Source organism: Oryctolagus cuniculus, chromosome 1, assembly GCF_964237555.1.
Source record: "Oryctolagus cuniculus chromosome 1, mOryCun1.1, whole genome shotgun sequence".
NCBI classification, from domain to species: Eukaryota; Metazoa; Chordata; class Mammalia; order Lagomorpha; family Leporidae; genus Oryctolagus; species Oryctolagus cuniculus.
The window spans coordinates 51098363-51112685 of NC_091432.1; the positions used below are offsets into that span (position 1 = coordinate 51098363).

Consider the following 14323-nt stretch of genomic DNA (forward strand, 5'->3'; position numbering starts at 1 on the left):
GTTCAGCTTAAACAACAGAAAAAAATGTCCAATTATCCCATTGACAATTACAGTCTGCACATTTCACCACAGTCATAGAAAATGACCCAGTAGCATAAAACCAGCCACAAACCAGAAGTGCACACATGCAAGCCATTATCTACTTCGTGACAGACTTGCCTGCACCGGCCTCCATGGCTCAGGAGAGCTGGACGTCTCCTAGGTGGGGCAGCAGCAACCCAGGAGGCTGCCTGTCACTAGCTGCATCCGCACCCATCTCTGAGTCTTCTCAGACTCCAGGTGAAGAGAATCTGGAGGAAGAGATTCGTTCACAACAGCCCTTGCAGATGAGAGCCCCAAGTTGTACACATGCTACAAATCCATGCCTGATCAGCCCAAGAGGGAAGTGGATTAAGAACGTGTAAGTTCTGTGCAAGCAGAGACATGTTCAACCCAGTCCCCAGCACGTCCCTGAGCACACAATGCGAGATCTGCACTCAATAAATATTTGTGGAAAAATTTGGTTGGAGAGTAATGAACAAATGACTACCTGAATAAATGATTAAATGATTTGCTTGTGTGATGCCCCATGAACACTGCAGACAATGACAGAGACTAGATAGGCTATGGACATGGTTTAAGTACCATCTAGCTACATCTATCCTAGCTCTGCTACCTATAAGCTCTGTCCTTTGGAAAATAACTTCCTCTGAGCCTCAGTTTCCTTAGGGATGGACATGGTGGCATGCTGCCCAGATTCCCTTTTATGGAAGGACTTGTTATCCTAGCCACTGGGAACATCATTAGTCAACAGCTTTTAGCTGCCTGGCCTTCCAGATACTGTGTCAGAGCCACCTCACCTGAAACCATGTCCTTCCTACTTCTGCCCACGTTAAAAGAAAAGTGGCTGGCGCTATGACGTAGTGGGTAAAGCCACCACCTGAAGTGCCGTCATCCCATATGGGCGCCGGTTCAAGTCCTGGCTGCTCCACTTCCAATCCAGCTCTCTGCTATGGCCTGAGAAAGCAGTAGAAGACGGCTCAAGTCCTTGGGCCCCTTTACACATGCAGGAGAGCCGGGTGAAGCTCCTGGCTCCTGGCTTCTGATAGGCGCAGCTCTGGCCATTGCAGCCAATTGGGGAGTGAACCAGCGGGTGGAAGACCTCTCTGTCTGTCTGTCTGTCTGTCTCTCTCTCTGCCTCTCCTTCTCTCTGTGTGTAACTCTGATTTTCAAATAAATAAATAAATCTTTTTTTAAAGTGCTCAACAAAATAAGTGTAATAGAATTTAGTCTGGCAAATGACAGTTCATGAGGTAGGCATCACTCAGAGCCAGAAGAGGTTCAGAGAGCTCCACAGCACAGGTGCAGGCAGCCTGCTTTGAGGTTTATCCTGGAGGAAGACAAAGAAAACACAGTTTACCGATTAGAGTGGACAGACCCTGATTAGAGACTAGTTGGTGGATTCTGACTTGTAGTCTCTAGTTTTGTTTTACTGTTTAAGATACATAGGAAGCTGGTTTGCTGACATAGGAACGTAAAGCACTGGGGAAGCCTCAGCCTACTGATTTCCCAATTAGAATGTTTTTTGGTGCTTGTTTGGTTTTGTTTATTTGAAACGCAGAGAGAGAGAGAGAGATCTATCCACTGGTTTACTCCCTAAAATGCCTGAAACAGCCAAGGCTGGGCCAGGTCAAAGTCAGAAACTCCATCTGGGTCTCCCATGTCTCCCTTGAGCCATCATCTGCTGTCTCCTGGAAGCATCAGCAGGGAGCTGGATTGGAAGCAGAGGAGCCTAAACTTGAACTGCTTCTTCTATATGGATGTCAGCATCCCGAGCGGCAGCGTAACCCACTGTGCTATAACACCTACACCTTAATCAAAAGTGCTTAACTTCTTCCAAAGACAGTTCAAGTTGGGTATAAAGGCCCTGGCCATTTTGGACAATGAACGACTCTAATTCCAAAGCTCCCTATGAGGTCAGCTGAGGCTGTCAAAGTGCCAGCATCACAGCTCGGCTTCACCTTCTACCCAGGCCTCCTCCCTTCCTCTCCTTTCAATGGTGCTGACCCCACAGGTGCTGCCAAATGACCATCTATCTCCAAACTCCATCTCAAAGGCTGCTCCTCAGAGAACTTCAGCCCCTCACTGGCAAAAACATGCATAATGATTGTGCACATGGGCTATGGTGAAGATTAAATGAAAGCTGTGTATAAAAGTCCCCAGCCCATAGCAAGTTCTTCAAAGAGTGAGCCAACTTTGGTAACTGCCAGCCCTTTACTCAGTACTCCCACTCTGACCATTCACTGGCAGGAACCCAGAGAGAAAATATCAAGATGCCCTAGCTTGATTTCCAGGCAAGAGAAGCACTGGAAAGAAGTGAAGGATGGAAGAAGACGTGTGGACTTGGCTTTGTGAGGACAATGAGCTCCAACTCATCCTCCAGGGACCACCCCATGCAGACAATTAAACCACAAGACTTCAGGGTCATCAGGACCCTGAAGAAGATAAGGCCCACGCCACGTGGTAGCAGGCACAGCCCTGCTGGTGCATACAGTGGTGTCAGGACGCTGACCAGCACGGTGGCACCATAGCTAGGTTCCAGCACCACCACCACACTCAGAGTCTACTCCAGATGTGAACAAAGAGGCCCAGAGACAGAAGACCAAACAAAGACCAGCTAGGGAATAACAGCCACTGTCTCCTGTTGTCCAGGGAGCTCATATCTGGCCCCCTTCACTCCCACCAATTAAGCCTTGACCCTCTAGGAAAGCCCTCTGACCTGAGCAGTGAGCAGTGCTTCCCGACAGGAGGAGGAATTCGTTACTGCTGTGGGTATGGGCTGGCGAGGGAGGCTGTGCACTGCAAAGCACCCTGAGGCCCTAGAAAGACTTCCTTCCAGGACCAAAGTACTTCCACGGGCTTGTGAAGCCGCCATCACTGCCGCCATGTTATGGAAGACAAAACTGGTGCTCAGACAAATTAAGCAGCTGTCCAAGGTCATAGAACTGGTAAGAAGTGGAGCTGGGATATGAGTCCAGTGCTTTCAACCATTCAGGCCTATATTTAAGGATTCTAAGAGTAGAGTTATGTGATTTTGCTTTCTGGTTTCATTGTTTTGAAATATGAAAGTATCCCCAGAGATTCAGAGGCAATGAGCGTTGGTAACCTCTGCACTGGTCAGACCACCTGTCTTGGCCCGTGCCCTTAGATCAGGGCTGTTGCTCCCTGCCTCCTACTCTCTGCTGGGAGGCTGTGCCTAGAACAGCTCCTTTCTACTGCTACTTACTCACAAAGATTTCAGATACCAATGGTCTAACCCATACGATTCACCCAGGCTGCTGGATGATCCCATGCAACTTGACTGTACTTACTTATTTATTTTTGTATACTGAGGTGAACAATGGCCCTACAAAGTGAAATGCAGTTTCCATGGAACACAACAGAAAGAAGTCAATTACCCAGCATTACTTATTTATCAGGGAACAATAACCATGGTGTTATTTCCCATGAGAGGCCTCTGCAGCTTGAAACAGGAAAAAAGAAGGGGTGGCTGCTATTGTCTGCCTATAATGCAGCATCAGATTGGACAAATTAACCCCTCTGACATCCTGTAAATACACAAGAGCCTTCTCTGGGAACATGGCCCCACGCACCTGATGCTAGAACCTGGTAGCCCCAGGGATTGTATCCCCACAGTGTTCCAGGTAGCCCCAACAAGACCAGGCTGTGAAGGTATTAGAGGGAAAAGCACCCAGTCTTCGCAGCACAGCCTGCCCAGTCAGAGCTGCACATAATCTTGTTCATAGGTTGCAGGTTTTATGGCTGCCAGAACTCTGGGAGTTAGGCTAGTCTGAGTTTTACTCCCAAGGTATTTGTTTTGTACGATCAGTTTAAAATCCTACCCTGCTTATGAGGGTAATAATTTGATTTCTAAATCATTTTTATGCAATTTAATTTCCTTTTACCATTAAACCTCCTGAGGAGGTAGAAAGTGGTAAAGAGAGACAAGTCAGTGGTTTCCAGGGTACAAATGGTGTGATCTTTGTCCCACAGACTGGACACTGAGGACCTGTTCCTCATCTGAAAGTTCACGTTGACTGAGCAGTGTCTGTGTATTAGATAGGAGCTTTATACGTATTATTTTAAATTCTCATAACAACTCAACCATGTATGAATCATCCCCATCTGACAGAGGAAGAAACTGCAGCCCCAAGTTACAGCTAATAAGTAACAGAATCAAGAATCAAGTTGGGGCCAGCTGTGCAATGTAGCAGGTAAAGCCACCACCTGTAAGGCCAGCATACGATATGGGCACTGGTTCGAGTCCTGGCTGCTCCACTTCCAAACTCACTTACTGCTAATGGCCTGGAAAAAGCAGCAGAAGATGGCCCAAGTGCTTGGTCCCCTGCCACGTACATGGGAGACCTGGACAGAGCTCCTGGCTCCTGGCTTTGGCCTGGCCCTGCCCTAGCCATGGCAACCATCTAGGGAGTAAACCAGTGGATGGAAGACTTCCCTATCTCTTCCCCTCTCTATCTGTAACTCTCTCATAAAAAATTTTTAAAAATCAAGCCAAGGCACTCAGAACTGCTAAACACAATCCTCAAACTACCCTGTGACAATGGCTTTCCCAGTCTGTCCAGGCTCTGCTCTGACCATCAGAGCACCCTGCAGCCAAAGTTGCTCCACCCAACCCATCGCCTGGGGGCAGGGCAGGGCAGGAGAGACTCTGCTTCATCCAGAATATGTCCACATTTTCCCAGTTTAAAGTCCTAGGCTATTGGGAGTCTCTGACTGTGACTCCTCATTTTCCCAGTGAAGCCACCTTCTGAGAGTGAGGGGTCTGCAGGAGGTCTCTGGAAGAATACTCTAAGATTGCCTGCAGGAAGAGCTCCTGGCACAAAAGGCAATCTGTGAACAACAGGTCCTATGCATGCCACACACACTGCATGTATGAATTCATTTAGTCCTCATATCAGCCCTGTGAGGTGGGTACTGTGCTTATTCCCTCATTTGACACATGAGGGAACCAGGGCACAGATGGGGTTCAGGAACTTGCACAAAGCCACGTAGCTGGTAAGAAGTAGAGGTCAGCTTTGAAGCCACGCAGTCTCATGTCCAAAGCTGAACCCACTTGCTTACCTCACAGAAGGCCATTAGCCATTCCAAACCAAGGTGGGCCCCGTCCCTGAGAACACACACAGATCCTGACAGGTCTGTATCTCACCACCTCTGGGTTCTGCCTTACAAACACTGTATGCAAAGATGACAGAGCCTCTATGTGGTTTTGCTTACACTTGGCTTCCAGCTGCACAGAAATTGTTAATTATATCCTAACAGTGTTCTCAGTCCTTTGGAACATACCTAAACTAACCCTATATCCTTAAACCTCTTTATTTTAAAAGCATTTATTTATTTATTTGAACTGTGGAGTGATAGAAAAAATGGGAGACATAGAGAGAAAGATCTTCCATCTACTGGTTTACTCCCCCAAATGCTTGCAATAGCCATGGCTGGGCCAGACTGACACTAGGAGCCTGGAACTCCACCTGGTTCTCTCACAAGGGTGGCAGGAGAACCTTGGCCATCATTTGCTGATTTTCCAGCTGCGTTATCAGAGAGCTGGGTTGGAAGTAAAGCAGCCAGAACTTGAACTGGCACTCCAATATGTGATACCAACATCACAGGCAGTGACTTAACCCACTGTGCCACATGCTGGCCCTGAAACCAAGTACTTGACCCATCATCTGCTGCCGCTCAGGCAAAATGACAGGATGCTGGATCAGAAGCTAGGATCCAGGACTCAAACTGGCACTCTATATGGGATGCCAGTGACCCAAGTGGCAGCTTAACCTGCTATATCACAATGTCCACCCTTTAAATCTCTATATAATGATCTCTTTGGGGGAGCAGACCAGTACCTTTATAGAGGATAACCCAGTTCTAATAAAATTAAATAATTCATAATTTTTCTCAATTTTAAAAGCAACATATACACAAAATAAAACACTCACAATCCAAACAAGCAGTATGAAAATGAAGGATGGAGTAAACAGATACCCCTGGTAATCCAGAGGTGCGGGGGTGAATGTAAGATTTAAGTATACATTTAATATGTAATACAAAACATTACAAAACAAAACCATGAGTTCATATTCTCATAAAGACCACTCTGATTCTGTCATCTCAAAACAATCCCATCAAAATGTCTCAAGAAAAACAAGGCTAAGCAGAAGCCCTGATCACTCTGAGGTTGCAATTTTCTTCTGTGGGTCAACCCTACCTTAGGGTGACCAACTGTCCACGCTTGCCTGGGACTGAAGGGTTCCCAGGGACACAAGACTTTCTTGCCAAAATCAGAGCAGTCCCCGGCAAACTAGTACACTTGGTCAACATGGATCTGGGCTCTGCTTCTTGCCTCCAGGATGAACCAAGTTAAATCTACAGATTAACTAAGCTGTGGTATACACTACTTGTGGTCCTCAGTTTCCTTCTTCAGGCTAAAAGCTCCAAAGCTCTTCTCCCATTATTTGCTTCATCTGCTGCTCAGTGGGGGCCTCCTTCCCACTCCCAACCCTGTTCAACTCAGGCATCAAAGATCAGCTCGGGTGATTCTCTCCTTGGTGACTTAGGGGAAAGAGAAGACCTCTGGATTTACACCTGCAAAAAGCTCAGGAGGACCTGCACCAATCCCAAAGACCCCCAGTGGCTCCAGCCCCATGACCAAGAGAGATCAAGAAACAACTTTTTTTTTTTTTTTTTTTTTTTGACAGGCAGAGTGGACAGTGAGAGAGAGAGACAGAGAGAAAGGTCTTCCTTTGCCATTGGTTCACCCTCCAATGGCTGCCGCGGCCGGCGCACCACGCTGATCCGATGGCAGGAGCCAGGTACTTATCCTGGTCTCCCATGGGGTGCAGGGCCCAAGGACTTGGGCCATCCTCCACTGCACTCCCTGGCCACAGCAGAGAGCTGGCCTGGAAGAGGGGCAGCCGGGACAGAATCTGGCGCCCCAACCGGGACTAGAACCCGGTGTGCCGGCGCCGCAAGGCAGAGGATTAGCCTAGTGAGCCGCAGCGCCGGCCGGAGATCAAGAAACTTCTATGCGGTCTCCTTCTTAGCAGCACACCCCTCTCAATTCTTTGTTCCATTGTCTTCCTCCACATTACACTGCAGCTCCTGGGGGGATGGGATGGCCCTGATTCTTCTCTGTCCCAGGGCCCAGTCCTCGCCATATTAACTGATTAAACGCAACATACCCAATGCCGCAACCCAGGTCTCCTCCACAGACAATGCTTGGAGAGATGGGGCCACCTGTAGCCTCAGGATTCTGAGGCTTGGCCTCAGCCAGAGTCCAGATGGGTGCAGGTCTGGCCCTCAGAACCACTGTAGAACTTACCGCTGCCCTGGCAGGGGCATGGAGTCCAGGTGGCGGCCTCCGGGCAGCGCCATCATGTTGATCCCAATCTGTAGCAAGGCCTGCCCACAGCGATCGGGACCCTGGAAGGCGAAGGCAGGACAGGTCAATGAGGACCTCACAAAGAGGATATGCAATCACTCTGTCTTCAGGATCCAGGCCACAGGAGCAAGGCAGGTGTGGAGGGAAAGCGTCCCAGCCTTCCTCTCCTTTTAAACTGACCTCACTGACCTCACACAAGTAAGGCAGGACTCAGGTCTGACCTTGGTTCTAAGTCTCTAGCACTTTATATGCTCTTGCAATCTTTTCTGATGTCTCATTTCTAAACATTTACCTGACCATTTTGGTCTGTACCAAATACCAGGACACATAGGCTAGCAAGTATTGCACAGGACATACTTGTACTAAAACAGTAGCCATGGTTTATCTGAGATTCACATTTAACTGGGTGTCCTATATTATTTTCTAAATCTGGCAACTCTACATGCTAATTCTCTAGCTAGACACCACCACAGCATTGGGTTACTCACTGTGATTATGCTTAGCTCTGTCTTGGAAAATTTGACCCTGTAATGGGTATGGTGGTTGCTTTCCCAAATCCATTCCACTTCAGCTGATGTAATGTCACCCAGACTGCCAGCTATTAGTTCAGGAAGAGTGTGGGACTCAGTTCGAGCCAATGAACCATAACAGGATTGCTCCTAGGAAAAGTTTTCTTCACCCTAACAGAGAATCACAAGGTAAGACACTCTCTCCAATTGGACTTGACCAGAAAGCATATCCACTTCATCGCTGCTAGAGATAACCTTGCAAATCATACCAGGAGTCAGTTGGTGGACAAAGATAACTGTGTTTCAGCACTCACCCACTGAATCCTGGAGTCTGGCCACCTTCTGGTTTCCTATTATCTAAGTAGGAGATCTCACTGTTTAAGTAAGTCTTGGTGGAGGATTTTGTTCTGCACACTCTAAAGCATCCTTACAGAGTTACCAGGTTCTGAGACTTCCAATTCCAGCACTGAGAATACATCTGGCTCACCTGTGCCTCACAGGTTGAACAAACAGCATCTCCTCCTTCCCCATAAAACTAGCTGTCCACCTCTCCGTTCCCAGAGGGTTTTTTTTATACTCCCTTTCTTTTCATTCCCTCCTTGTCTGCTAACCCCTGATAGGTAAACCCTAAGTGGAGATTCTGTCCCCGTTATCTGCATGCATCAACAAGAGACCCTTACTCGATGATTACGTGGGAGAAAATAACAGAGGAGGGCCTGGCTGCACACACAGTCTGAAGATGCTAGGAATAAGCAATGAAACAGTTAACCTGAAAAGTACAGGGAGGCAGAAGCCCAGAATAAAAGTAGGCATTAGGTCATTCCAGAAAGTTACTGCCATTGCCTTGCTGTGAGCGCCACTAAACTGTGAACCTCTCGAGGCCAGGGACAAGGTGTGTTCCTGGCACTGTCAAGTGCTGGGCATTTGGCCTGCATTCTATGAGTCTGTTGAAAGAAGAGTAGAATGACTTATGTTGAGCCCAGGTTTCTTCAATTGCAGTTGAGGATAATACTATCTATTTTACAGGGATATTATAACGATGACATGAGGTCAGGAATGTGGGACTATCAGGCCAGAGTGAATGCTAAATAAATAGTATCTGTTATTATTAGTATGGCCTGACAGTCTGCCTGTATGTCCAGTTCTGTGGTCAGCTACTCTAAGGGAGATGCACAAAGAGAGATACAACGTATAAAACACTTTTCACAAAGAGTGCTCAATGAACAGTCATTATCATGTGTTAGCTCCACCTTTATTTCTATCATTGTCAATATTGAGAAAGTGTATCTTTAAAATCTAGTAAGCCAGCTGTCTGAAAAGGATAGCACAAAAGAAAAGCTAGAAACAACAAAATGAGTTGCTTATTGCCTTTTTGATATGCTTAACAAAAGTACAAAAAAAGGAAAATAGCAACTTCTCAGGGTCAAAGCTAAGATGTGATTAGATGAGTAGATTTTTACTTCCAATCTTATCATGGGGGGAAAAGAGACAGTGTAAAATGTTGAAGTGGGAATTATAGCCTCAGGTAGGTGACAGACAGGGAGCTCCAAGGCCCTTTCAAGTTTGAGGCGGCAGGATTCTGTAGGAGGAGGTAAAGCATACCATGGAATACAGGGGACCCTCTGCACCAGATTCAGGTCATATGTGAGGGACTCAGAGAAAGCAGAGTTGTCATGAGCAGAAGCCAGAATGCAACATGCTGTGAATTTCTAGGAGGCAGATTCCAGAAACACATCTTGGTAACTACAAAATTTTAGAGCCAATTCCTAATTCTGAGGCTGATTGCTAATTCTAGAGCTGCCTCCCAATCACTGCTCTGTGAACCATTTGGAAAGAAGCAGTGCGTGCAAGAAGCCAGCCAGAGTAGAGGAGGAACAACACATCGTGCCACGCAATCTACTTCCCTTCTCTAGGGCTCTCTGAGCTGTGAGCTCAGGGGATGCAATAAGCCCTATATGTCTTAATCTTGGTTAAAACACTCTGGTGAGGGGCCCTTGCTCATCAATTCACCCACAGCTCCACCATGCAGGTGGAGCCTGTCAGTTAATAAAACCTTGCTTCCTGTGAATTTGTATGTTACCAGGGGCTAGGGAGGCCTCTTGGGCACATCTGGGTTGCATGTGTATCGATGCCCTATCCACACACTGTTCTATTTATGCCTGTCCCTTTCCTGCAGTGGGACAAGTTTCCCCGAATGCCCGAAAGCACATCTTACTCAATGAGGGAATGGGCACAGGACCCTACACAATGACGAGCATGGTCAAGGGCCTGGATCATGAATCAGATCAGCTCTCAGAGGAACCACAGCTCATGAACATTGAAGATGAGGGCCAAGAGAGGAAGACTATCTGCAAGATGATATAGGAACACTAGGAGATTAACTCATATGATATTCACAAAATACCTGTAACTAACAATAGTTCATATCTAGTGAGCATGCACTATGTTAGGTACTGTTCTAAATGCTTAATACAGTATTAACTCATATACTATTTTCATCACCCCCTTGACAGTGATGAGATCCTTGAGATTCTCTACCAACCAGAAGGTGACAGAGGACTAGAATCCAGGTTTTATGACTGTAGGGGAGGTGCTACAGCAGGTGAGGGTGATGAGAACAACAAACAAGTGACATGTGTCCAGGCTCTGCTGGCAGGCACCGTACCTCCATCCCCCGCCCCCTCTTCCTGCAGCCCCAGGGCGCCCTTCACAGACAGCCCTGCACTCTGGCCTCCCACCAGCACCCCTCACTGCTCTCACCTTCCAGCCCTGAGCCCTCCATCTTTACCCAGTGCCAGCCCTCAGTGATATCCCAAGGAGAGGACGATTCCTCAGATGAAAAGCAGAGCAAAATGCTGGGAGGTGCAGGGGCACAGAAAGTGGGGACTTTTCATGTATTGACTTGTTTTGTGGATTACCCAGACAGGAATGGGTCTGAAAGGGCCCTGAGGAGCTAAAACCACAGTCAGCTAAATCTTCAAAGTGTCAGCGGCTTTACAGAGTCCTGTTTCAAGCATGCAGCCTTCAAGGAAGCTCCTAAAGCCAACCTCATCTTCAGTCTGATGCCCTTACAGCCAACCCGTTCCCACTGCCCAAAATCTGACTCACCCTGCTGAGCAGAGACCCAGAGAACAAAACTCCTCCAAGGCTACAGAGCAAGTTGGGAAACCAAGAATGAATTCAAGATAACCCCTTTGCCATATATGGTGTGTCCTCTTCAGTGCTGCAAAAAAAGAACCTGAACTGTAGAGGCTGATACATTCAAATCCTGACTCTGACCTTGGGAAAATCTCTGATCTTCCAAGAACGTGGTTTCCTTACTATACCTACTTCCCAAGAGCTTCATGAGGATTAAGTGAGAGGACTGGTAAAATCCAGTGCTTGGTGCATTACAGCCTCAGGGAGGGAGAGTCCTCCCTCTTGAAGGAGGGGTTGAGAAACACACCTCCGGCAGCGATGCTTTGCCAGTAAGGGAGGTGAAAGACACAGATTGGAGTGGGCAGAGAAGAGGAAAACCTTTCCTTTGCCTCCCCTTGGGGGGCTTCCGAATTCACTGAAAATCCCACCGTGGATCCTGCAGCCTTGCTACTTCAGATCTCTGGGTTGTGACTTCCCCCAGGAGTGGCTCATTTACAGGAAGAACTGGAAGCCTGCAGTGTCTCTTGAATCAACGCTGCTGTAACAATGGTTCCATTTGGACAGCTCACAGTGGCTCCCACATCCCATTACAGGCAGCCTGTACTCACCTCCCTTTAGCTAATTGAGACCGGGCTGGTGGAGGAAATGGAGGCTATTTACAGTGATTATTCTTTTAGAACCAGGAGCAAAGATGGTTTCTGCCGTTATCCAATGGGCTACTCCAGACACGGCTCAAGCACAGTGGGATTGCTTAATCTGGAGACACCATTAGGGCTGTGCACACAGGAGGGACAGCACAGTGGGATTGCTTAATCTGGAGACACCATTAGGGCTGTGCACACAGGAGGGACAGCAAATATTGTGGGAAGCAGTTAAGCTCCTGCAGCAGCAGCAGCAGCAGCAGCAGCAGCAGCAGCAGTGGGTGCAGGGAGGAGGCTGCTGGGGAGAAGGAGAGGCGTGAGACTGGACCAGGCAGGGGTCAAGTGCTCTAAGTCTTCTTTCTTAAAAGACCTCAGAGAGCTCACGACCTGGAAGCAGCAGGGCTATCTGGCCATCCCACCATAATACATGACTCTGCATTAAGAGCTAAAAGGGCTTTTAGACAGCACTGCTTCCCCAGGAAAGGAAGAAGGGCTTTTGCAGAGTCTTGATATCAGTTTTCCCAGCTGCAAAGTGGGAGGAAGATAAACGCCACCTAACAAGACTGTTGTGGCTACTCAGATAACCTGTGTGTAAACCTCTTTCTTTGTGGCTCCCTACCATGTGAGCCCACTTCCCACATTTGAGAAAGATCCCTACCTTGTGAGCCTTAGAGCAGGGGAAGCCTGCTTCCCATACAGGAAGTGCCAAAGCCACGTACCTGTTACCCTGCAGCCACTGCAGCCAAAGCAAACTACGAGACTGAAATCTCGCCCATCAGGCACGCAGAGCAGAAGCACACGACCCAGTTTTCACCAATTAAGGACATAGGGCTGGTGGCTTGAAACTGGGTCCTGCGGTGGAGAATCAAGTTCCCCATGCCTGGCATCCAGTGTACACCTTGAAAGGCCCTGTAATTTAGAGACCAGAAGGCTGGATTCTGAATGTCTGAGCTGAGAATTATGCTGGAGACCTCCCTTCCCCCGCTACTCCGTATCTCTCCATCTCTGTTGCCAGCTCCCTGGTCAAGCACACTGTTGTCCCTCACTTCAACCTCTGCAAGAGCCTCCTGGTGGTTTCTGCCCCTCACCACTTCTTTCCAGACCTGTCCCTTTCCAAACCACTCACACATACCCCAGAGTAAACTGAAACACAGATCCAAGCACCTGCTGTTTAAAACCCATCAGTGATATCCTGTTGCTATTAAGAGTCCCCCCAGCCTGGCACAATGCTGATCGTGATCAATAAATGATTGTTGACTTGGCTGGGTGAGTTTGTACTGAAAGAACCCTAGCTCCCTCATTGATAAACCAAAGGTGAAGGTAACTCTTTCACCATGTGGTTACGAGTATTAAAAAGGATGTCCGTGGAAGGACCTTTGCATGCCACACACACCTGCATCTAAATGGCTCTGCATTTGAACACCCATGACACAAGGCCACCTGTCCCTACTGAATTCTTAGTCTCTACTGCCAGGTCAGGCCCAGCTGAGCAGCCTGTCTCCCCACCCAGCTGTGTTCATCAGGCTCTCCCAGATGGACAGGCAGATGGGAGAAAAGGACAGTCACAGAGCTATATGAAAACCACAGTGGTGGGTCACCAAGGGAATGCTAGGGCCAGGGGAGGCAGAGGGCTTTAACCAATACTAGGTCAGAGTGGAAGGCGAGGAGAAGTCTTGGAAATGTTCTCAGTACACGTCCCCATGAAAGAGGGACGTGGAAAGAGCAGAGGAAGCAGAAAGGGCAGAGAGAAGACTGTGTGAAAGGCAGAGATTGTGAGCATGGCAATATTAAAGAACTGAAGATGTTTCTAGAAGCCTGGGGAACCCTGGGCAGGTGATGGAGTTTAGAAAAAACCATATCTCTGCCCTGGGAAAGCTGAAAGTGGCCTCGTTGAGCTGAAGGAGGACAGACTTCCTAGAAGAGGTGATGTATAAACAGGGCCTTATATGCAGGGTGGGACTTTGCTGGATAAAGATGGGGCAAGGGCAGGCCCACACTGTGGCGCAGCAGGTTAACCTGCCAGCTGCAAAGCCAGAACCCCATCTGGACACCGGTTCCACTTCCAAGGTAGCTCCTTGCCAATGAGCCTGGGAAAGCAGCAGAACATGAGCCACCACCTGCTAGGATCCCTACACCCACGTGGGAGAACTGGTTGGAGTTCTGGGCTCCTGGATTCGACCTGGCCATTGTGGCCATTTGAGGAGTGAACCAGGAGATCAAAGATCCCTTTCTTTGCACAATTTTGCCTTTCAAATAAATAAATCTTAAAAGGGAGGCAGGGGGATTCAGAGCCAAGGAGGTAGCGTGTAGGAGTGAGGTATGGCAAAGAGACCAGAAAATGCAGCAAGCACTCAGAGACCCAGGTCTCTCAGGAGGCTGGAAGGAAGGTGCCTCTAGGGCTCTGAGTACGAAAGGAACTGATTCTTCATACTCTATCCTGTGGGTTACAGGGAGCCATCATAGGTGTTTGAGCAGGGCAGCAAAGTGATCAGAGTGGAATTTCAGCCGCATGGCAACCAGTGAGGTAGATAGACCTCAGAGACATGACCGGTGACAGGGGTTCATTTCAGACACAGGTACAAGTGTCAGGGAGAGTAATG

At 48.2% G+C, this 14323-nt stretch overlaps 1 protein-coding gene across 1 annotated transcript in view; it reads right to left on the reverse strand.

Annotated features, from left to right (window-relative positions):
* The window catches only part of INSC (INSC spindle orientation adaptor protein), a 128926-nt gene that overhangs the window by 91939 nt on the left and 22664 nt on the right, over positions 1 to 14323 (reverse strand). Inside the window, exon 2 of the mRNA XM_017348278.3 lies at positions 7376 to 7476. Coding sequence (XP_017203767.3) covers positions 7376 to 7431 — 56 coding nt within the window. The 5' untranslated portion in view covers positions 7432 to 7476. The remainder of the gene's footprint in view (positions 1 to 7375; positions 7477 to 14323) is intronic.